Below are 24,126 nucleotides of genomic sequence, written 5' to 3'. Positions count from 1 at the left end.
GGCACAGATTTATGTACCCTACTCCGATCCAAACCTTTTTCATAAAGCTGTGATAATAGCCAGCTTCCCAAAACCAATTTAGATTAAGTAGGATCAAGATTATGGGACTGCATCCTCTTACGATGCTCCATTGCCTTGTAGATCAGACCTTTAGGTCAAACAAGGGCTCAGGGTGTGGCTGTTTTAAAAAAACTACCTGCTTCGGTCTGTGCACCCGAGTAGTATCATAGCCCTCATACAATTAAATGAAATGACAATCTCGTTTGTGGAGCATATCTATTTGGTGCCCCTTTGTACCAATATTTATGTGTTGAAATAAATTATTAAATAATAAGAGACTGATCAATTGCAGTCCTAAATAACAATGGGAAGATCCAAACAAACAATATTAAGTAAATTTCAACTCCACCCCGTTGCACAAGCAAGTGGCTATCAGAACTCAGTGGCCTAGTGGATAACGCAATGGCGTTTGAAGCGAGAGTACTGGGTTCGAGTCCCAGAGCGAACATCAACTCTGAGATACAGGTGCATCCAGTTGACGAGTCACAAATAGGACGAAACACGCGTCAAACTGGATTCCACTGCTAGCCACTATCCATCTTTGCTTACCATGATTGTGAATTAAGGCTATATCGAGGCAATACGCACAGTATGCACATATGCCAATTAGAGACTGACTAGTTGCAGTCCTAAACATCAATGGGAAGATCCAAACAAACAATACTAAGTAAATTTCATTCCTAAAGCCATTTATCGGAAAGCAGAAAACTATCTGTTCCGTTCACCAATGTCGTGTACCACAAAGTAAGTGTACCGATAAGGAATTAGAATGCAAGATGAGTTAATAAGTCACAATTGATTGATCACTGGGTGGTGATCAATGTCATGCGTGTCAAGCACTTCTTAGTGCTGACTGAATGCTATCGATCAAGTTGCAATGTGGCCACTAGTCTAGGTGGCTCAACACTGCATGCACTATATTGAAATAAGATGGTGGTTGGAGGTGGTCAACAGGGGAGTCTGGACCCGGGTTTCGTGCTACTTGGCATTCGTCAGCAAGATGTACCTGTAATCTCGAGAGAACTGGTGCTCCTTGACGGATTCGACCCTGTGTCATCCAACTTCACAATCAGAGATGTTACCACTGAGCTATTCGGGTTAATAAGTGAATATTAAACGACGATAATAAAAGCAAAAAGACCTATGCTACATTTTTTAACATCATTATTAAATCTCTTTAATATAAACACATTTACTATCACTCACTCTAGAGAAAACTATCTGTCCGACACATTAATTAAATTTAATATTCAATCCATAGAATCGGATTCAATTACAAAAAGAAATTGATTGACACTTAATAAATGATAAGTAAGATGATATAGATTGCGTGTTTATTTTCGGTAATTTTTAGATTAGAAAAAGGGGTGATAATTCAGAATGATGGCGACATACATACTGTATTCATACAGGTCTATATGTATGAGAGAGAGAGAGAAACAAAGGGTATTCGAGTCCTTTGATAGTCTATACGCAAGATGAATGACAGTTATAATATTGTTGGGGGTGTGAACAAGTGAGATACAGAGAAACAGAGAACAGGAAGAGTCAATAGTGAAAAAAATTAACCCTATTCAATTACCAATCTGGTTTTTTTAAAATTTAATATTCAACCCAAATTTATTGATACAATCTCTAACGGGAGTATAAGCAAACTGTCACACCTTCAGTATATTTTTTTTTAATTATAGAGGCTATTGAATTTAGTAGTTAGATATCACGGAATGATAATAAGTTATATAGTCAGTGAAGACAATGAGGTAATGGATATATGTGTAGTTCTTGTTCAGGACTCTTTAGCAGTGTGTATCCATGATTATGTACACCACCTACATATATTTATGTATAGATTACTCGTGAGTAATATAGTTGAATGAATCAAATTTTCATGGCATGATAACTCATCTTTCACGCAAACTAATAAGCTTGATGGTGCCAAGAATAGCCATCTAGTATTCAATAGTTTTCAGTTGTTTTAATTCAACTGTATGACATATTCTGTTGAAAAATGGAGATAAGTGACTAATGAACTGCATGCACAATAAGCATGGAATACAGTAGTATTAAATTCGGATATATGAAATGAAATGTTAGAATATATTGGTGAAAAAGTTCTTTAAAACTCAGCGATAAGTCAGCAAAAATATCTCACTACTACAAGAGGTCAGACGGCCAAAATAGCTCAGCAGTAACGCGGGTTCGAACCTGTTATAACGTGTGAGTGAGTGTCCTATTTAGTATATGGGCGCCCAATGATACACAAAAGCTGTATGAGCAGTCTTGAGTGCGTATCGGCCCTCTTTAGTATATGAACGTGCTGATTACTGCCAATGAGAGAAGAGCGAATTATCGATCGGAGCAATGATACATAAATTGTACGAGCAGTCTTGATTACTTGTCAGTCCTGCTTTCTGCCTAGCCCAGACAGTTAAATCCAGAACACAAATAACGGCCTTGGCAATATGAATCATTATTCACAAGCATACTGGGTTTATATACAAACCAAACAGACCACATCGTACCAAAAAAAAAAAATAGAAAATACACATTTGTACAATAATTGACCAAATGTGACTGTTAATAGGGGGAAAGTAATCGATAGACTGATGATAACTCAAGAATCGTATAATAATAGGTCAAAGGTCAAAATAAAGCTAATGATACAACAATTATACAATAGGAAATGTACATATTACATTGGTCCACAACTAATCCTCAGAGTTACCATTCATAATTCACCAGGGGATATAACAGAATCCAACCTGGGGCATCAGCTTCTTCATGATTGCTAATTCATTTTGCTGACAGGTACCGATTGGCAGGACATCTAAGTCAAGCATTATTTCCTGTTGATTACTTTCAGTACATCTATTATTCTTATTACGATTGTAAAACCAACAGAAATTAGACTTTACAAACTATTGTAATAAGATAATATAATAGTTAGGGACGATCTAATTGATGGAGGTACTAATATGTGTCCGTGTTTTAACTGAATGATAAAATGCAACTGAAATACACGAAAATTGTCATGTGCTCACTAGTGACTAGCTCATAGAGGGAATGCTCGAAATTCTAGTGGGAAACTGTGACCACTAAAGTTCAACGGCGTCGAGTGTGAAGCAGTTACTTATCAAAGACAATGGAGGTTGGTCGTGCAACATCGCGGATTGAAATACATGTGTTTATTTACACAGATTCCAGGTAATAGCTTCCATATGAGAAGTAGTGACAGCGAACATCATAGTCGTTCAGTCGTAAGCAATGTAGAACCTGTCACACATATGCATCAATTCAACTTTCTAAACAACTTCAGAAGAACAGGATAAAATTGTCAAGATGAATATCAAAGAAGAAATGGCAAAGGAGTCACAGTGACGGTAAAAAAGGACCTTGAACACAGGAAATATTATTCCAAAACTCCTGATTTGAGGAAAAACAAAGAGTAAATATGTCTTTATCACTGTAATCAGTTCTAAGACTTATCAATGTTTTCAAACATTAGTCACGATAAATACCCAAAACCCTGGACAGGTAGTTTGTACTTATCAACACGATTTAGATAAAAAGTCAATGACTTTATGGGCTGACATTGTATCTTGATTTGACCAACCCCACCTTTCTTCCACACTCAGTCAGTCAGTCAGTCAACTACAACGTAGAACCAGGCACATTTATGCATCAGTCCAAGTTGACATACCTCGTTAGGAAAACAAAATCAACACCAAATTGATAGACGTAGTTAATTTAATGGTGATAATATATAAAAGATAGGTTGTATATAAGGATATAGTATACGAAGGAAGAAAGTTATGAAGCAATTTTAATCTCAAGGTTTAAGGGAAGATAGAGAGTGTAAAGACCTGCGCCATTGTGATCGATTCTGAGCCATATCACCCAGAGTCTCCAACCATTGGTTACGATAGTCACGCGGACCCCAAACAAGTAGCTTGCATCTACCAACATGGCTCAGACTAGAAGTTAGTGACTTCAAGGACTGATGCCACGTTTTTGTTTGGCCGCCCTTAACTCTCTTCCAAACATCCACAATACTAGTCAGTATTGCGCGTCGTGGTAATCGGTGTTCAGGCACACGTAACACGTCGCCCAACCATCTCAGTCGATGAAGATTCATCACCTCATCAACTGATTTACCATCATTCCCTAATAAACTATGACTAACCTCACTATTACTTACCCGGTTATCCCAGAAGATGCGAGCAATATTTCTAAGGCATCTGTAGTCAATTACTAGTAACTTTCGAGTATCTTCTACTATTAATGGTCATGTTTCACAGCCGTAAAGTAGAACAGAGCGAACTGCTGAGCAGTATACTCGCCTCTTAATTGATAGACGGATATTTCGTCTTCGCCATAGGTGACGTAAGTTGGCAAAAGCCAAACGAGCTTTCTGAATCTGTACTGAGATTTCATCAGACACCAACCCATTACGATTGATCCGACTTCCAAGATAAGTGAAGTTGTCAACGCGTTCAACTACTTCACTCCACACTAATCAACATTATACAACATCGATGATGGTAGTTGACCAAATACAGATTACAAGTAAATGAAAATGAAAAATTGAAACTAAAAAAATGACAATTAGAACTTTTATATTCATTTAAACCACTTTAAATTAACACTTATATGATCATTTAGTATCAGGAAACAAGTAATTAATTATCAGATTGTATTGACCAAAGCATCTAGAAGATTCAAGTATTTGATTACACTTAAGGGAATGGCTTTTTGTTCCAATCCCCTTTATTATTATGATGATGATGATTACAACAGCAATTAAATAAGGTACAATTTTGTTTTTCAATCTAAATGCTAATTAAAACAAGAATTAACTTAATTCTTATTGTTTTTCTCATTAAGAAACAAACAAACAACAGAACATTAACACACATTGATTAATATACTGTTACCAGTTGTTGAAACCATTTTATTTTCCCTCATTAGGGGGAGGGGGAGAATGATGTATAATAGTTGTCATCATTGATTATCTTGTAGCCGAGGGGGAAAAACGTGGGAAACCAAAAAAAAATTATCATATTTTTCTTTTCTTATATCCTCATCTCTTAACAAAATCGATGAAATGAAATGAGAGTGTAGTATTGATAAGATGATGAAAAATTATGAGACATTATTATTATTATCATTATTATTATTATTACTATTATTATTATTATTATTATTATTATTATTATTAGTAGTAGTAGTAGTAGTAGTAGTAGTAGTAGTAATAGTAGTAGTAGTAAGTAAGTAAGTAAGTAAGTAATTATAGTGGTAGTAGTAGCAGTGTAGTGAACAAAACACTAGTTGGGGACAATCAAATGTATTTAAGCACAAATTACAGACTATTTCATTAAATTCTGATAACCATACAATGAACAGTTAACTTGCAAATTAACAACCAACTGTCTCAATCTTCATTGCTCCTCCTATAAATATCAGTTCATCTTCTATAATATCATTGTTCATGCATTTTCCCACCAATTGCGCATCATTTCAGTTCTTTCCTTGTCGGTCTTCTGCCAAAATACATTCTATGTCTGACCATCACCATATGCTACTTATATGGATATAAGTAGACCACACTACAGTAGTAGTAGTAGTGGTGGTAGTAGTAGTAGTGGTAGTACCGGTAGTAGTAGTAACAGTAGTATTACGATGATGATCATCATCATTATAAACATAATTAAACCGATTAACTTATCAAAAGTGTGCATATACACAAAGGAACTTACAAATATTCACTTAAATATCATTCTATACTACTAATTCTACTTAAAACAACTTGTTAATAAATAAATAAATAATTGGTGAAATACAATAGTCAATTTGAGTATATATGCTCATCATAGTTTCTTGCCACATACATATACCCATACCTATGCACACACACACACACTCAAAGGAGTTTTCTGAAAACATCCATCAATCAACTATTACATATATATTAAATAAGACAAGATAATCTTAATAGGTTACAATAAGATCGGTGATATCAATCTAAAGATGTACATATATACATGTATATAGTGGAGAAAAAAATGTGGGGCTACTACTCTATTAGTAACATTCCAAAATAGAAACATTGATATGATCAATCATAAACAATAATACTATACTACTACTACTACTAATAATAATAATAATAACAATAATAATAATACAGTTCATGATATTTGAGAGGAATAGTAACTATGTTGATATTGATGTCAGGGTATCACATACACAAACATATAAGCAAGGTAGCAATACATTGAATGAATGAATGAATTCACAGCACAACTAATACAACACTATTTTAAGAAGAGAGATAGAAAACTGTTCTGCTTCAGATATCCAAACTAGCTAATTCATAATCATTATATATATGTACATAGATATTCAATTTTCTTATTTCATCTGAACATAATCATTATTATTGTTATTATCATTAGAGAAGAATGACAGATGAATAATGAAAACAAAGAAGATATTGTTAAGAAGGAAAGAAAGAGAGTTGTACAATATATGTGTTGCTCTGTTTACTAGACAAAGATAATAAATATATTAGAAAGAAAATTATTATTTTTCATCATTGAAATTATGAGTCAATTGAAGTTAGACCACCACCATGGAAAACCTGGAAGCATTGAATGGCCGTTTCGTCCTATTGTGGGACTCCTCAGCAGTGCGCATCCACAATCCCGCACTCGCGAGATTCGAACCCAGGACCTATCAGCCTAGTGCTTAACCACTAGACCACTGAGTCGGCATCCAACGGTGTTAATGTCTAACATCAACCAATTCACGAAGTTGAGCAATCGTTCAGTGAGTTGATATCTCACAACAGACCTGGTTGAACTCCACTGATCACTGATTCTCACTAGAACTCCAGGAAATATCTCTTAAAGTCAGTCACTAGTGAGCATATGATTATAATCAGAAGAGGTTTTGTGGAGATTTCAGTATTTTTCATAGTTGAAATCATGAGTCAATTGAAGCTAGTGGTTAAGTGCTCTGACGCGAGACTGGTAGATCCTGGGTTCGAATCTCACGAGTGCGGGATTGTGGATGCGCACTGCTGAGGAGTCCCACAATAGAACGAAACGGCCATCCAGTGCTTCCAGGTTTTTCATGGTGGTCTAGCTTCAATTGACTCATGATTTCAATTATGAAAAATACTGAAATCTCCACAAAACCCTCTCTGATTACAATCATTATTATCATTTGAATTGAATAATGGCTAGCAATGGAAACTAAGATGTGTATTTCGTTCCGTAGAAGTAAACAAAAAAAGTGGATTTGAGTCGACGAGTGAACATCAACAATGAGATGTATGTGTATAAAATTAGTTGACAAGTACAGAATAAAATGAAACGCGTGTATTATATTACAATGATAGACAATCTCTAATCTTAAGGAACGTTTATGACTGAGGTGCAATATTGATGAAATCTGCTCAATACTCACGTATGACCACAATGACTGGTTAATTTCAGTCCTCAATAACAGTGATGTGAAATTACAAAGCCCTACTGAGAATAGTTATATGGGATTATATATGTGTAAACACTAATGAACAGTAAAAACAAAACTAAAGTGAAAAACAGACGTGGAATGATTCCCGTCCAGTTGACTTCAGTTCATAGTGTTAAATACTGAGATAGAGCCTCAATATGAATATCAACACTGGAGTCTAAGTATACACGACTGACAAGTCCCAAATGGAAGTGGATAAAACCGAACTCACGACTCCTCATAGCGCCGAACTCTAGGTCTTTAAGACTCATAGAGGACGTTTAATCCATAGATCAATCTGATATGTAGTTATACTTAAGCCGAAAAGCGGAGAGGTTGTAGAGACTCATTATCGAGGTCAGAAGGGTTTTGTGGAGATTTAGTATTTTCATAGTTGAAAGCGTGAGTCAATTAAGCTAGACCACCATCGAAAACCTGAAAGCAATGGACGGCCGTTTCGTCCTATTCTGAGGCTCCTCAGCAGTGCCCATCCACGACCTCACCTCGCGAGATTCGAACCCAGGACCTACCAGTCTCGCGTCAGAACACTTAACCGACAGACCACTGAGCCGGCATCCCATTATCGAGGTGTTTCAAACTAGAACATTGACTGATCTTAATTTATGACAAAAACGATCTAAAAGTAGGTTGTCATCTTGTACAATTCACTTTACAAATAATTAACCTGTATTAGATGAATCACCTACAATTATTTATAACCAAACAAGAAAGCAAACATGTTGACCTATTCATGACAATTACAAAAGTACTCACAATTTTAACTGTATTCTTAATAAACCATTTGTTACAAGGAGAACCCCTTCCCATCTGTTACAGCATAACAGAATAAATACGCAAAATCTACATGTGGATAAACGAGGACGCATTCAGGTAAAAAAACGATGCTGAGATAAATAGACATGCCAAAAGGTTCTCGGTTTTCATTGTACAACATATTGAGACACCATGATGAAAGCATCAGTAACCCAGTTTGTATATAGATATATGTAGTTAAGGCAACAATTTAAAAAAAATCAAGCCTACGTGTATTATCGATTTTAACTTGTCTATTTATCAAATTCACACGTTATTTTCGGTTGATCATCAGTTTTGCTGACCATTTCACTATCGTCATTGAGGTTAAAGAGTGTGCACACACACACAGTCAGTCAGCTACAACGTAGGACCAGGCACATATATGCACACTGTTTCGTTAATTTTTTTATTACAATTTTGTATTGAATCACACAACTAACAAATTGTAGTAATTCACTTCGATTAAATTACTTAGACACATACCCCTTTTGACATTAAATGGTTGGATATAATCAATAGGGAAATCTGTAACTAGTATGAAATTGGAATCAAATAAGGCTTCTTAATGAAGATTTCGTATTGTAATACCACCGGATAATAGAGTCTTTACAGGTTTCACTGAAATACTGAGTTTGACTGTGAAGTTGTTTTCTTCAATGTATGATATCTCTATGAGAAACCTACAGTCTCTAAATAGGTTCACTGTTTAGCGAAAGCTTATATGAACCAGTGTCCTTATGAATAATACTACTTTTGAGATTATTCCATTACCAGTATAAAGTTGTGGTGATTGTTGAGTTTCACTGAAATCATGAACCAATCAATGTTAGACAATCATTGAAAACCTGGAAGCACTGAACAGCCGTTTCGTCCTAGTACAGGACTCCTCAACAACGCCCATCAGTTCATCATTTCAATGAAACTCAAGAACATCCACAACCATATACTGATAATTAACATTTACTCACTAGTGACTAGCTTAGAAAGGGAATGCTCAAAGTTCTGATGAGAAGCTGTGACCAGTAGAGTTCAACCGTGTCGGATGTAAGGCAGTTACCCATCAAAGACAATGGGAGATCGTGGCGCAATTTTGTAGATTGGTTGAAGCTAGACATTAACATCGTTTGGTACCAGCCTAAGGGTCTAGAGGTTAAGCATTCGCGCGCGAAACCGAAGGTCCTGAGTTGGATTCCCGCGTACGGAGTCGTGAATATCCCATTGATATTATCTTTATTACTAAGGATTTGTATTTTTCTCGTTGTTGTCAATCCGTCTCCGTTGACAAACGAGTACTTCAGCATATTCGAATTATCTACAATAATAAGTATTTTTTTACTTTAAATAATGATTACCCGGTCTTGAGATCGGCAGTAACTCTAGAAGAGCTATAGGCGAATCCTGAACGGAAGCGGAAAAGAGGAAGACCAAAGAACCGACATTATGCTGGGAAATAGAAGCAGATATGAAAAGGATGAATAAGAAGTGAAAAGGATTGCCCAGGACAAGGTTGGATGGAAAGTGATGGTGGGTGTCCTATGCTCTTCCACGAAGGGTGACAGGTGTAAGTAACATTTATATGTTATAAGATGATTAAAACAAGAAAAAAAGCATCATCATAGAAACGATGAAGGTTCTCGATTCATCAAAAATATAATAATACACTTAATAAGAAAGTGGCTATCAGGACTCAATAACTGAGTGGATAACGTAATGATGGCGTTTGAAACGAAAGGTACTGAGTTCGAGACTCAGAGTAAAACGTCAACTCTGAGATGTAAGTACATCCAGCTGATGAGTCCCAAATAGGACGAAACGCGCGTCAAACTGGATTTCACTGCTAGCCACTATTCATTTCTGTTTAATAAGATTGTTTTATTTCTCTATTTTATTTATTCATTTGTTTGTTTATTCAAGTATAGTCATCATCACGTTAAAACAGGAAAAAAAGAAAAAGATTTTAAAACAATGTTGTTTAGAAGGAAGGAACAAGATTTTGTTGTTGTTGTTGTTGTTCAATGATCAATCTCCTTATATAAACAAGAGAAGAAGGAAATGAAGAAGACGATAATGATTGTGGTGATATAGAAAAAACAAACAAATTAGAAATTTATTGTACATTGGATGATGATTGTATTCGTGAGATAGAAATATGTATCCAAAATTTAATATCTATTATGAACTCATTAGCATTCTTCCTTTTCTTTAATTAAGTGAATGATTTATGTAAGAGTATAATTTTCATTAAGGATTTCATTTTAAGCTGGATGCACTAAGGGAGCGTTCTCACAGGAGATATGTACTTACTTACTTACTTACGCCTGTTACTCCTCGTCGAGGAGCATAGGCCGCACACCAGCATTCTCTATCTAACTCTGTCCTGGGCCTTCCTTCCCAGTTCTTTTCAGTTAACATTCATCCTTTTCATATCTGCTTCTAAATCCCGGCGTAATGTGTCCTTTGGCCTTCCTCTTTTCCGCTTCCCTTCCGGGTTCCAAGTTAGGGATTGCCTTGTAATGCACATTGGCGATTTCCTTAATGTATGTCCAATCCACTTCCAACGTCTTTTCCTAATTTCCTCTTCAGCTGGAACCTGCTGGTTTGTCCTCTCCCATAAAACGCTGTTGCTGATAGTATCCGGCCAACGGATGTTGAGTATTTTGTGTAGACAACTGTTTATAAATAATTGTACCTTCTTGACGATGGATGTAGTAGTTCTCCACGATTCAGTTCCGTACAGTAGGACTGTCTTGACGTTCGTATTGAAGATTCCCACTTTGAAGTTAGTTGACAGTTGTTTTGAGTTCCATATGTTCTTCAATTGTAGAAATGCTGCCCTTGCTTTTCCAATCCTCGCCTTTACATCTGCATCCGATTCTCTTTGTTTATCAACGATGATTAGGAGATATGTAGATAGCTTTATATGATTAGGATGAAGTACCCAGTGAAAATTATACTATTCAATTCAGCGTTAACACACCAAATAATTGAAAGGATTCATGAAAAAATCATGGATATCACACTTTATTGAAAATTGAGAAGTAATGCGTTTCTTTATGATTTCAAACATTGTTGACAAAGATCAGTTAAGCATAGAATATACTTGTGGAGGTTTTCATTGGTTTCTTCCAACTAACTAACATTAATGCATATGACAGATAAGATGTAGACTCATCTAGACAAGCTAATCACATGTTTGCACTTATTCAATTGATTATGATCAGGTGGATTGAACCGAATTACAACGAAGAGAATATCTTGGCTTAAAAAAATTTCTCCTTCTAGTATACTTTCTGTGTGGTAATAGCATTCGTTTAAGTTAGACACTAACATCATTGGATGCCAACGATGGCCTGAACGTTAAGTGTTCGTGCGCGAGACTGAAGTTCTTGGGTTCGGATCCCACGTGAGGTATCGTGGATACGCATTGTTGAATAGTCCTATATTAGAACGAAATAGCTATCCAGTGGTTTTAGGTTTTCAATGGTGGTGTTTAACAGTGATCGATTCATGACGTCAACAATCTCTATAACCCTCTACTGATAAAGTAGATGAATAACTGATATGTTCCTAAACAGGAAAATTTTTAAAGATATTTCTAAAAAAGAAAACATGGAGACATGTCTCTTGAGGATAAATATCAATGTCAAACTTGTGTAATGGCCATAAAATTTTCGATAGAATAACACAATAAAATGAATGAAACGTAAGAAAACTTAAGAATGAAAAGTAAATAACGATCTTTTATTACAAATATGACATAATGAGTCTACAGAATAGATGAATTCACCTTATTCTGCTACATACTTTGTTCTTAATTGAATCAACCGACGAGAAAACCCACTGTGGGAGAGGAAAAATCGGCTTCCATATGAAGAGGAGATTAGGAAAAGACGTTGGAAGTGGATAGGACATACATTTTAGAAATCATCAAACTGCATCACGAGGCAATCGCTAACTTGGAATCCAGAATGGAAGCGGAAAAGAGGAAGTCCAAAGAATACATTGCACTGGGAAATAGAAGCAGATATGAAAAGGATGAATTTTAACTGGAAAGAACTGGAAAGGATTGCTCAGGACAGGGTTGGATGGAGAATGCTGGTGTGCGGCCTATACTCCTCCACGAGGAGTAACAGGAGTAAAAGAGATTACTAAGACGAAACAGCTATCTGGTACTTTCACGTTTTCAATACAATTGATTATTCAAAGTCAATGAATACGTGGTATAAGCCTCTTATGTGGATAGATATAAGTAGTATGTAGCAGGAACTGGAAGTGGAATGCTTGCTAGCAGAAGATTGAAATCAAGTGAACAGGAAGGAAAACTGAGAGCGATCAGAATAACAACAGAATTAAAAAAAAGTAAGTAAGTAAGAAGTAGTACCAACAAAAGTTAGACAAAAAAAAGTAAAAGCCAGGAGGGACTTGTTTCGTCCTAATGCATGACTCTTCAATGTTGTACATATATAACTCAGTCATGAATGGAACCAAGGACTCATAGGTCTTTTGACGACAGCTTTATCTGCAGACTGTTGAATTATTATCTAATAGTTTACATTACTAACTTCAGTTACAATTCGCAATATTGCGAAGCAATCATCTTTTGTTATTGTTTTATGCTCAAAGTGGTTGGATTGTGGCATGAGAGAGAGTTATTTATTTCTCTAATGATTTTTTTATGGATCGATTTCATCTGAGAAAAAACCCAAAAACCAAATAGTTACTAGACATCTATTTCTCATTTCTAGATTATTGAATGTAACACCTTAAGGTCATCAGTCTATGGATGAAGACAATTTCGAAAAAAAAGTTCATTTTAAAAATCAATATTTACTAACATTCTAATTGTTTTTATAAGAACCAGAAGGATTCAAGAGACATTATTATTCATTTTTGTATTGATTGCTTGAGTCTTAGCATTGATGTTTAAGACTGCAATTGACCAGTTTCTTATTAGCCAGTGACCGACAATTGGTTCATACGCCATTTGTTCCTTCAGGATATTGGAGCCCATGTACATCATTGGTTCGGAGTCAGGGTTTTCCAACTCCCCTAGTTGGACTCACCGTGTCCACCAACCCGGTTAAAGCGTCGGAAATTCGCTTTACGTCCTCTCAATATCGTAAACAACACCCTTGTGGCATGAAGACAGTGAGTAGTCTTCCCTGGCAGAGGCTATATACGTGTGGTCATGTGAGAGCATTTCGAGAGGGAGGGCGGGCCCTCCCCACTCTCGGCCGTACCAGGGCATTTGGGTATGGTAAATATGTCAGTAGAATGATAAAAAAGGATTGCATCATAAAGGGATTCGAGACTCTTATAATCAAATGACGTTACGCAATAATCAGAGGGTCGGAGAATAAAAATAATTTACGGGACAAAATTATGAAAAATAGTTGTCCACTTGATGGATATGAAGAAAAAACGAAATACACAAAGGTCATAATAATAAAAAATGAATAATAATAATGGAAAATTGCTAAAGGATAATAATATCTGGTTACAGTTCAAAATTGCAAAACTTTAAAGCAAAAAAACTAAGCTAAAACATACTACAGAAAGGAATTAGGGCCAATGAAGGATGAGAGATTGGATGTATCGCTTTTGCAAACAGAGTTCGGGTTTCAATTAGTTACACCTAGATTGAACTTTTAATTGTTTTAAAAACCATCCTGAGTAGTGTTCTGAGATGCGTTTAGAGAGTGATCGCTTTGTGCGGCTACTGTAACCTGCCCCACAGGATCAAGTAAATTTATAGACGCACATTGGTGTGACCCAAAGCAGAAGTTCATCCTTAACATATCTGTGGATGACAGACCGGCTTGAGAAAACAATACGGAGCTTAGCTAAATAGAACGTTTTATTCAGGGATTTTGAGATCCATTTATTCAAGATTTTAACAATCGTATCGAATTTAAAAGAAATACTACTGTCAAAATCTTGAATAAACGGATTTCCAAATCCTTGAATAAAACGTTCTATTCAGCTAAACTCCGTATTGTTTTCTCAAGCCGGACTTCCATTCACGGATGTATTAAAGATAACCCACTACTAATAATATAATAAGCCAAAAAATTTGGATCTACCGAGGCAATAGTAAGTTGATAACAACTATTCGTCATGTAACAGAAAAGAATGTTTACTTTTCATATATATGCACCATACAACAACAATCAAGCAGTGAAACGATAGAGAATGTAAAGTACGTATAAGTAAATAGAAAACAACAATGAACAGAAATTAATGTATCAAAGGGAAATAATAATAATGGTAGAGGCAGCACAGTTAGCAAATGTACAACCGGAAAGAATTCTTCCACTTAAAGAAGTTATCTACAAGGTTTCCTGAAGAAACACTTGCATGTAACAAACAAGAAAATAGCGGAGGGTGATGATATGGTCAATACATCCTCGACCACAACAAAAACCAGCCTGCTCTTCGAGAGTCAATCTTTCGCAGATTTTGAACAATTTACGAAGGATGACGGAAACCAATAGTTTGGACGCGATCGGACGGGAACTTGTCCCCGATAGTTGTTACAGAAACAACATGAACGACGTGGTTGAGTAGATTGTGATAAGATAACAAAAAATAAATTACAATTTAATTTGTTATAGTTTGGATTATTCAGTTGTTGATATTTAGAACTGAATTTTTAGTTAATTTCAGTTTGTACATATGCATTCTGTGTGGATTGCTTCGATGGAGTGATTATATTACAAGTTTGTATGAAATGGATAAAATGTAGCTAGGAGTGGAATATAAGACACGCGTTTGATCCTGTTTGGGACTCACTGACTGGTTAGAAATTTAGTTAAAATATCGACAACAGCATGATCCAAACCGTTACAAATACGTCAATGTTTGAAGCTAAATGTAGTAGATTCAAATCCAAGAGTGGATATTAATTTTGGTACTCAGGTTATATCCGTTTGATGAGTCCAGAATATGATGAAACGTGAGTTATAGATCCCAATGGCGGATACATTCTGTTCATTCTATACGAAAACTTATTCACCTTATAATGAAGTTATATAAAGTTTCCCTTATGTTATTAACTGTCCCCGGCTTTATAACTTGTTGGAGTGTTTGACGATGGCACAGGCATCAAAACGATTATTCTACGATATAACAACAGTATAAAGTGTGTATACCAACTAGTATAAGCGATGAAGATGTTAATGTTAACATATTCCTCAACTGTGTCGAGAAGACAACTATGATTAGTCGTTAAATTTTCATTGTAATGACCTCTGAAAATCAGAATCATCAAGACAGTGAATCAACAATCAGTAAAAGCAAGAGATATAAATATACGTTCTTCTAGGCTTTCATCAATACAGAAGAACAACTGTATTCTATAACTAACAACTTTGGTGGCTCAGTTCATGTATTTATTGCATCGAGTAGTACCAGCGTTCGTCTGTTTTATTCATTTTTTGTCGTACCATGTTAACTAGTGTTACATGAAGTTTATCGAGTGGCATTGAAACATAATCATACACTTCCGGGTAGACAAAAGTCAGTCAGTCAGTCATAAAGTAGAACTTCGTACGTACGTACATCAGTTCGCGTTGCCATACCACATTAGCACAGAGATGAAGTTGTTGATTCAAATCCCATAGTGGTAGAAGTAGTAAGAGTATGAGTATTAATGTGAAAGATTAGGGTTTGAAGATGTTATTCAAGGAGTATAGGCCAGTGAAATAAATTTGAAAAGAGAAAAAAAATAGAGACATGAAGAATTCAGAAGATTAGAATTTGGCAGAACACAAAGAGTGGATACACCTACGCCATTGCAAACGATTTTGAGCCATGTCATTTAAGGTCTTTAACCATCGATTGCTATCATCTCGCGAATCCCAACCAGGTAGTCTAAACATACCAACATGGCTCAGTCAAACAAAAGTTACAGTCAATAAAAATCTACGTCATTATCACAAAATAGATGTATGTCTACTTGTTAGTAGTATAAACACTTTTCAAGAAGAAAATGTACTTATCTACTTTTCTGAGATTATATTAAATCCGTTGTGGGTTAAACAGCTGATATAATTTTTTAAATAGGATATTCACCAATGAATTATCACATTGTAAAGCAGTTTGGATCAAAATTGATTGAACAATCAATAGTTGAACGAAGTAATTTGACAATCTTTTCATAGTTTTGACAATTACATGATTGAAATCTTACCAAGTTACAAACACTTCCCGCCCACACACACATACACATAGACACAAACAACAGTTGTCGTAAAATAGTGCAAATATGAAGAAAGGAATGAAGTCCCATCAAACAGTTGAACAATTATTCATTGAAATGCCTAAACATTGTCGAAAATGAGTGACGGCTAGTTATAATAATGAATAATAATGAAATATGAATTCATATTCTAACAGTAAGAATAATATAAAGTATAGGGAAGAAAAACATTAGAATAATTAATAAATCAGAACTAAGTAACTAGACAATTCAAGACCGGTTACATTCAATCATAGAGGAACTGGAACAATCAACATCAGATCCATTCTATAATAGATGTGCTACACTGGGAAAATGATTGAATCTGAATCTATAAACAACTAAATAATGGTTGAAAGCATGAGTCAATTGAAGCTAGACCATCATGAAAAATCTGGAAGCACTGGACGGCCGTTTCGTTCTATTGTGAGAACACCGTCGGATGCCGGCCGGCTCAGTGGTCTAGAGGTTAAGCATTCGTGCGCGAGACTGATAGGTCCTGGGTTCGAATCTCGCGAGTGCGGGATCGTGGATGCGCACTGCTGAGGAGTCCCATAATAGGACGAAACGGCCATCCAGTGCGTCCAGTTTTTCCATGATGGTCTAGCTTCAATTGACTCATAATTTCAACTATGAAAATAGTGAAATATCCACAAAAACCCCTTCTGAAAAATTATTTCATAATAAGAAAAAAAACAAAAAAATGGAAGGAGGATGAATCAACGACAACAACGGCAATATCAATCATGAATAAATAGAAAGACTTACTTTCATCATACGTTTCACTGAATACGCTAATGATAAAGTGACGGCAAGTGGTAAACCTTCAGGAACAGCAACAACTAATACTGTCACACCAGTAATAATATAATTAACTATTTGTTTCAAATGTTTTCCAGTTTGCCATGGTTCTTTATTTTGTGCAAATGTATGTACTGAAAATTTTATGATCAATATTAGAACAGTAGCTATTGCAACACATGTACCTAGAAAAAAATAGGACGAAAGAAGAAAGAAAAAAGAAGAGGTCAAATAGAAGTAATAAATGTTTTTTAGGCAATCAGAACGAATGCGAGAACAGCTTATTGAAGGGGGGGGGGCGAATGTGGTGTATGACACTTATGTTGACAGATATAAGTAGTATGTAATATCGGTCAGAAGTGGAATGCTTGTCAAAAGAAGATTGAAAAGATTGAACTGAAGAAAACAGAAAGAGAAACATAAAGGAATTGAGAGTCGGCAGAATCATGAAGGATATAAAGCGAAACTGATGGAAGATGTGCAAAAGAAGTATTTATTGTATGGTTTCCATAATTTAAGAAGACATTCTGTAATTTTGCAGTAAATAATAAGACGGTTATCCGAACCAATTCTTTGTTTTAAGCCTATAGATGAAGATTTTTAAGGACAGAGGAAGTGGGGTACTTTCGGGCGCAACCTTTTCTACTGAAAAACAAAAGATTGTGACTGCATATACACCAATAAAGCCGATTCTGAGCCAAGTTTTTCAACGTACTTAATCATTGATGGTGCTAACCCTAACCAGATAATCTAAAACATTGAATGACGAACATGTACACCAATGACATCTGAATGGATGATTAGTAGTAAATAATGATAAAGTATATAATCCAGAACACTGCATCGGGATTTGGAAGTAGACATAAAAAGGATGAATAGCAACTGGAAACAAATGGGAAAGATTGATCCAGGACAGAGTTGGATGGATAATGTTGATGGGTGGCCTATCCCCCGACATGAGGAGTAACACGCTCAAGGAAATATTACTACTTGTAGTAGTAGTAGTAAAGACGCTGATTTCTAGAAGTATCAGCTATCTGAACACCAACTTGTATAAATGACTACAAATCTTGTTCTTTATTATTGTATACATGTCAAATTCAACAAAATTTCAGAAACGTGTAATCTACTATTTGCATAATAACTAGTTAAATTGCTTGACACGCCTGACATTGATCACCACCCAGTGATCAATCAATTGTGATTACATCTCAGTCCTACAGGAGGTCGGTCGCGGCCCGAGTAGCTCAGTGGTAACGTCTCTGTGAAGCTGGATGACACAGGGTCGAATCCGTCAGGAAGCACCAGTTCCCTCAAGATTACAGGTACACATTGCTGACGAGTACCAAGTAGCACAAAACCTGGGTCCAGTGTTTCCTGTTGACCACCTCCAACCACCATCTTATCTCAAAATAGTGCACGCAGTGTCGAGCCACTTAGACTAGTGGCCACATTGCAACTTGATCGATAGCATTCAGTCAGCACTAAGAAGGACTTGACACGCATGACATTGATCACCACCCAGTGATCAATCAATTGTAGTTAAATTGCTTTATTTATTTAGTTCTATTTCAGTAGTCTCTTATATTCAGTAGTAAAATGTAATAAACAATGTTAAGAGTTTCTCTGAATTATTATTATTATTATTATTATTACTATTATTATTCGTCTCTTTATACGTATATATAGTTTGAGTTAATTAAAAGACAAACTAACAAAAGATGATTGATAGTGTCAAAAGACTAATTTGATTTAGTTGCTGTTTGAAAGAAAGAATAGGGAAACAAAACAGAAAGAGAAACAGAGCGCGCGAGAGACAGAGAGGGGGGGGTGATAATGGTTTTAACTGGTGTTTTTTCCCCCCACCACCACCACTTTACTTTTAATCCATCTCTTTCTTCCTTTTTTTCTATGAAAAGTGATTTATAGTTTCCCTTCACCTATTCTGATATAAATTGGACAAGTTATTTTGAATGTGTTACATTGTTTTCCTTAGTTTTATTACTGACAATGTAGATTAGAAAACGATGCCAAAATCGTATATAATAAAAAAGAGTTTGATTTGTTACATCATTATTTCTCAAGATTTATATGAATCTATTATTGATATTAAGAACTGAATTTTGACCAATCTTAGCTGAAAAATGTTCATTCATTGTTTAAATAAATGGGTTTCAACAACCAGTTAAATCAAGGACACGAGTTTCGTTCCACTTATGACTCATCAGTTGTGTCCCAACGTTTATGCTCACTTTGAAAATAGGATAGGATTCATATATGAAGATGAAGTCCGATGAAAATTAAATAACGAACATTAATAATTCAAACCCTTATGAGTAATGGTATACACATGGAATCCATTGAGAAAGTCTGTGGCCATCTGCATTCAGCAATACAGTGGGCAATGAGTTTGAATTTACAACATAAGATACGGGGTTCGAGTTTCAGTAAGAGGGTCAACAATAGGTCAGTCAGTCAGTCACAACGTAGAACTTCGTACGTACGTACGTACATCAGTTCGAGTTGCCAGGACGAGTACTTCATGAGTCGGAAGTACAATAATAAATAAAAATAAAAAGATGATAACTATTTCTGAAGTATTTTGAACTTTTATTGAGAACACTGACTGGCTTATTGGCAAATGTTAGGAGCCCAAGATAACTCCTTAAGGAAGTCTTCAGAAGTCAGAAAAGTGATGAAAACTTATCGTTAAATGTGAGTTCTTTGGTCAAATGTCGACGATATTCCACAAAACGACAGATCACGACTGGAAAACTAACGAGGTCATTACCAATTTTAGTATGCTTCTAGAAGCCTACACAATATCTAGGTCAAATAGATAAACCTATAACTACCCTATACTTCTGTATGTACTGTACTGTGTATGCCTGAAATACAGGATTCATACAGCGGAGACTGATATTTGTGTTCTGCACTGAACCAGACAAATTAGGCGAGAAATTACTATCTCATGAGTCCAATAAGAAATCAGAGTTTAATCTAGGCTGCTCATATTGGTTTATGTGTGATCGGTCTATTCAATAAGTTGGTGTTTTAATTAGCGATCTTATCATGTGATAATTAGCACGTTATAAGGAAATAACACAAACGATGATATGGACGTTGATTATAGTGCTGTAAAAGTTCCTTCTGATTCACTTCAAATACCTGAACTGATAGTAATCACTTTTAATGCCATCTTTGAGTTCAAACTCCCAATATATAGAGTAAATAACACACGGATCTGATTTGTTCGAATAGAAAGAGTTTCTGTCTTTGAAACTAGTTGTCCTATTTCAGTCAACCAGATAGGCGCAGTTAGTAGGTGCGCTACTGATTAAAATTGCTGTAGACGTTTGGGGTTCATAATTGACCAAGGACCAGAAGACGACTCATATGATAAAATTATTGTAGTATTCATTTACGTAATTCAGTCTCTGGTGAGAATAGAATGCATTAACTATTTTACTTATTTATTTAAACACATAAATATTGGTACAAAGGGGCACCAGATATATATAGGCCACGCAAATCTCATTTGATTTGTGTGAGGGCTGTGATACTGCTCGGGTGCCCAGACCGAAGGAGATTGTTTTCTTAGAGGGCCACACCCGGACCCTTCAACTTAAAGGTCTGATCTACAAGACAGTGGAACAACGTCAGGAGATGAAGTTCCATGGTAGCCGGTGACCAATGGTTGATTCATACGCCATTTGTTCTTCAGGATACTGGAGCCCATGTACACTATTGGTTTGGAATCAGGGTTTTCCAACTCCCCTAGGTATACTTTCTATGTCCACCAACCCGGTTAAAGCTTCTGCCGGACATTCGCTTTTCGTCCTCTCAATTTTGTAAACAACACTCCCGCGACTGTGAGAAGGCAGTGAGTAGGACTTCCCTGACAGAGGCTATATACGCGTGGCCATGTGAGAGTATTTCGGCCGTATAAAGGCACATTAACTATTAACTGAGTGCGTATCAAACTGTTATTCTACTCACCAAGTACAAATTCGTGCCATATTCTAAATATGGATATTAATAGTACTACTTGGTTGCCTAAATCAAAATAGATAATTGGTAGTTCGAACATACGACTTAGTGACTAGAAGTCAAACACTCTACCTTTACGTAACTTTTATTCTCACAATTGCTCTTTTTTTATCATGACTCTTCGCTTCCATCACTCTACTCACACAACAAAACTATCAATACATAGAATTTAAGATGTTTTACCAGACATATAATCATCATCATCATTAGTGTAGTTCAAAACATTGGAACACTTGTAACATTTTCATACATTACTACTGTCATCATTATTTGATACAATGAAATAGAAAGAAAAAATTCTAATGTGTAACCTTTCTCTCTCTCTCTGTCTCTCTCCTTACTCTTTATCTTCTTACCCGTCACTAGGTGGTACAACATATAAGGAATAATGAATTAACCCGCCATAACAATCTAACCGCCTATAATGATCTCAATATTCAATAAAAAAGATAGATAATAGTCACTTAGCTGATATTCACATCTATTACTTGTACAAGTTATTATGTAACATTTTTGAAAATGTGAAAAATGACAATGAATTCCTTTTTCTTTTTTTCTTTTCGGATGATGTAAAATGTATGTATGTAAAATGACAATAAAGGGGGATACATAAGTGACGTGGTATAAAAGAAATAAAAACGAATGTTATCAAATGATTGTGAGTGGGATTTATCGGAATGTGAGTTAAAGCCAGAATAATTTTTCCAGTAGTAATCATCATTTAGTTTGTGTGAGGGTTGGAATACTGTCCGGGGGCTCAAACAGAAGCGGATGATTTTATTAAGAGGCCACACCCGGAGCCTTTCACCAGAAGGTCTAATTCATAAGCCTTGTGGATAAGACCTCTGTATCAAAGGTTCGGAAAGCAGCCCCTTAACAAAACCATCTGTTCCTTTTTAGGAACCCAGGGAGTATCCCAGTCTATACACAAACTCGGTGATTTGTGTGGTTTATATATATTTTGGTGCCTAATGTGCTAATAATTGTGTGTTAAGATATATTAAGTAATAATAAAATAAATAAATAGTGACTTACCAACATAACCAATTTGTATGGCTAATTTAGTTAATTTTGCTTGTAACACAGATTGTTCTTTACGACGTGGTTTTTTCTTCGGTTTTGAACTCTGTTCTGCATCAGATTCAGATTTTGTTTTATTCTTTGATTTCATTTGATAAGCATCGGAATTAGCAGATGGTACCTTGTCAGAGTTCTTGTTCCCTTTTTTACCATTCTTTTTAGTTTTGCCTAAATGAAAAATACAGGTGATTATGTAATTTTACACTAGTGAATATTCTCTACAAGGCCTTAAAAAGAAGTGATAATCAAAGCAATTTACTAATAAAAAGCTTAACTTTAACAAATATCCTTCAGTGATATGAAATAGAGAATATTCATAAGTTAATCGCGTTTGATCGTAGATGTTTTCGATGCCTTGGCAGCGTATTTTGAGAGTAACGAATGAAGTTAGACACAAAGTACTAAGTAAAAATGGCAAGTCGGTTGATGGATTGATGAGTCGTTATCTATTGAAACGATTAAAATCAATATTAGATGTACTTAAGCATCGCCTACCTTGAAGCGTACTGTTTGAGATGTAGAAGTAAGTTGCAAGAAAGTTAGAAAAGTCAAAACCTAAACGTAGCTACAACCGTTAAGATGGTTAATTACCGCGATAATTTCATCCCTCTGTGTTGGTGCGATGTGGAAACTTGAACCGATACTGTGGGAGAGAATAAACAAGCTTCCAGCTAAAGAGGAAATTAGGAAAAGACGTTGGAATGGGATAGAACATACATTACGGAAATCATCAAAATGCATTGCGAGGCAAGCTCTAACTTGGAATCTTCAAGGTAAACAGAAAAGTGGAAGACCAAAGAGCACTACATCGGGAATTGGAAGTAGATATAGAAAGGATAAATAGCAACTGGAAAGAAATTGAAGGGATTGCCCAGGACAGAGTTGAATGGAGAGTGCCAATGAGAGACCTATGGTCCTCCATGAGGGGTAACTGGAGTAAGTAAGTAAGAATAATAACAATAACAAGTACTCAGACAAGATACTATGCTAATGATTGCAGAAAAAAATAACAAATGACTCACTTTTCTCCTTTTTCTTCTCTTGACCACCGCCTCCATGTTCATCATGAGAACCAGAAGATAGCAAAGCAAATATTATACCAGCTTGTGAATTTGGTCCAACGGCAGTGACAACCATTTTACCGGAACCTTCCATAACATGGGTGCCTGTAGGAAAGGAAAATAAATATGTTTATTTATTTTCAAAAATGGAGAAAAAAAGATCAAAGAGGAAGTGAAATAAAATCCTTGATGAAAATTACACTTCAATAAGTAAATATGAAAAGCTTATGGGGTAACCTCAGTTGTATTGGTTCGGTCTGTTGAATATATGAATAAATCAAAGCATACACATTCGAAACCAAAAATCTATAACGGTTATCACAAGAGGGTTTTGTGGAGATTTTAGTAATTTTATATAGTTAAGATCATGAGTCGATTGAAGCTAGACCACCATGGAAAACCTGGAAGTACTGAACGGCCGTTTCGTCCCATTATGGGACTCCTCAGCAGTGCGCATCCACGATCCCGCACTCGCGAGATTCGATCCCAGTGCGGGATCGT

The 24,126-nt window shown here is 35.7% G+C and overlaps 1 protein-coding gene across 1 annotated transcript in view; it reads right to left on the bottom strand.

The window, feature by feature from the left end:
- The window catches only part of Smp_199210 (plasma membrane calcium-transporting atpase,putative), a gene marked incomplete at its 3' end in the record, with an annotated part of 132,983 nt that overhangs the window by 24,888 nt on the left and 83,969 nt on the right, over positions 1-24,126 (bottom strand). The window contains exons 6-7 of the mRNA XM_018791499.1: positions 22,520-22,732; positions 17,402-17,619 (exon numbers count right to left, since the gene is read on the bottom strand). Of these exons, the coding sequence (XP_018647329.1) occupies positions 17,402-17,619; positions 22,520-22,732 (431 nt within the window). The remainder of the gene's footprint in view (positions 1-17,401; positions 17,620-22,519; positions 22,733-24,126) is intronic.

The sequence above is a fragment of the Schistosoma mansoni genome, assembly GCF_000237925.1.
Source record: "Schistosoma mansoni, WGS project CABG00000000 data, supercontig 0230, strain Puerto Rico, whole genome shotgun sequence".
NCBI lineage: Eukaryota > Metazoa > Platyhelminthes > Trematoda > Strigeidida > Schistosomatidae > Schistosoma > Schistosoma mansoni.
The sequence above is the reverse complement of the archived record's forward strand: the minus strand, read 5'-3'. Positions and strand labels throughout refer to the sequence as shown.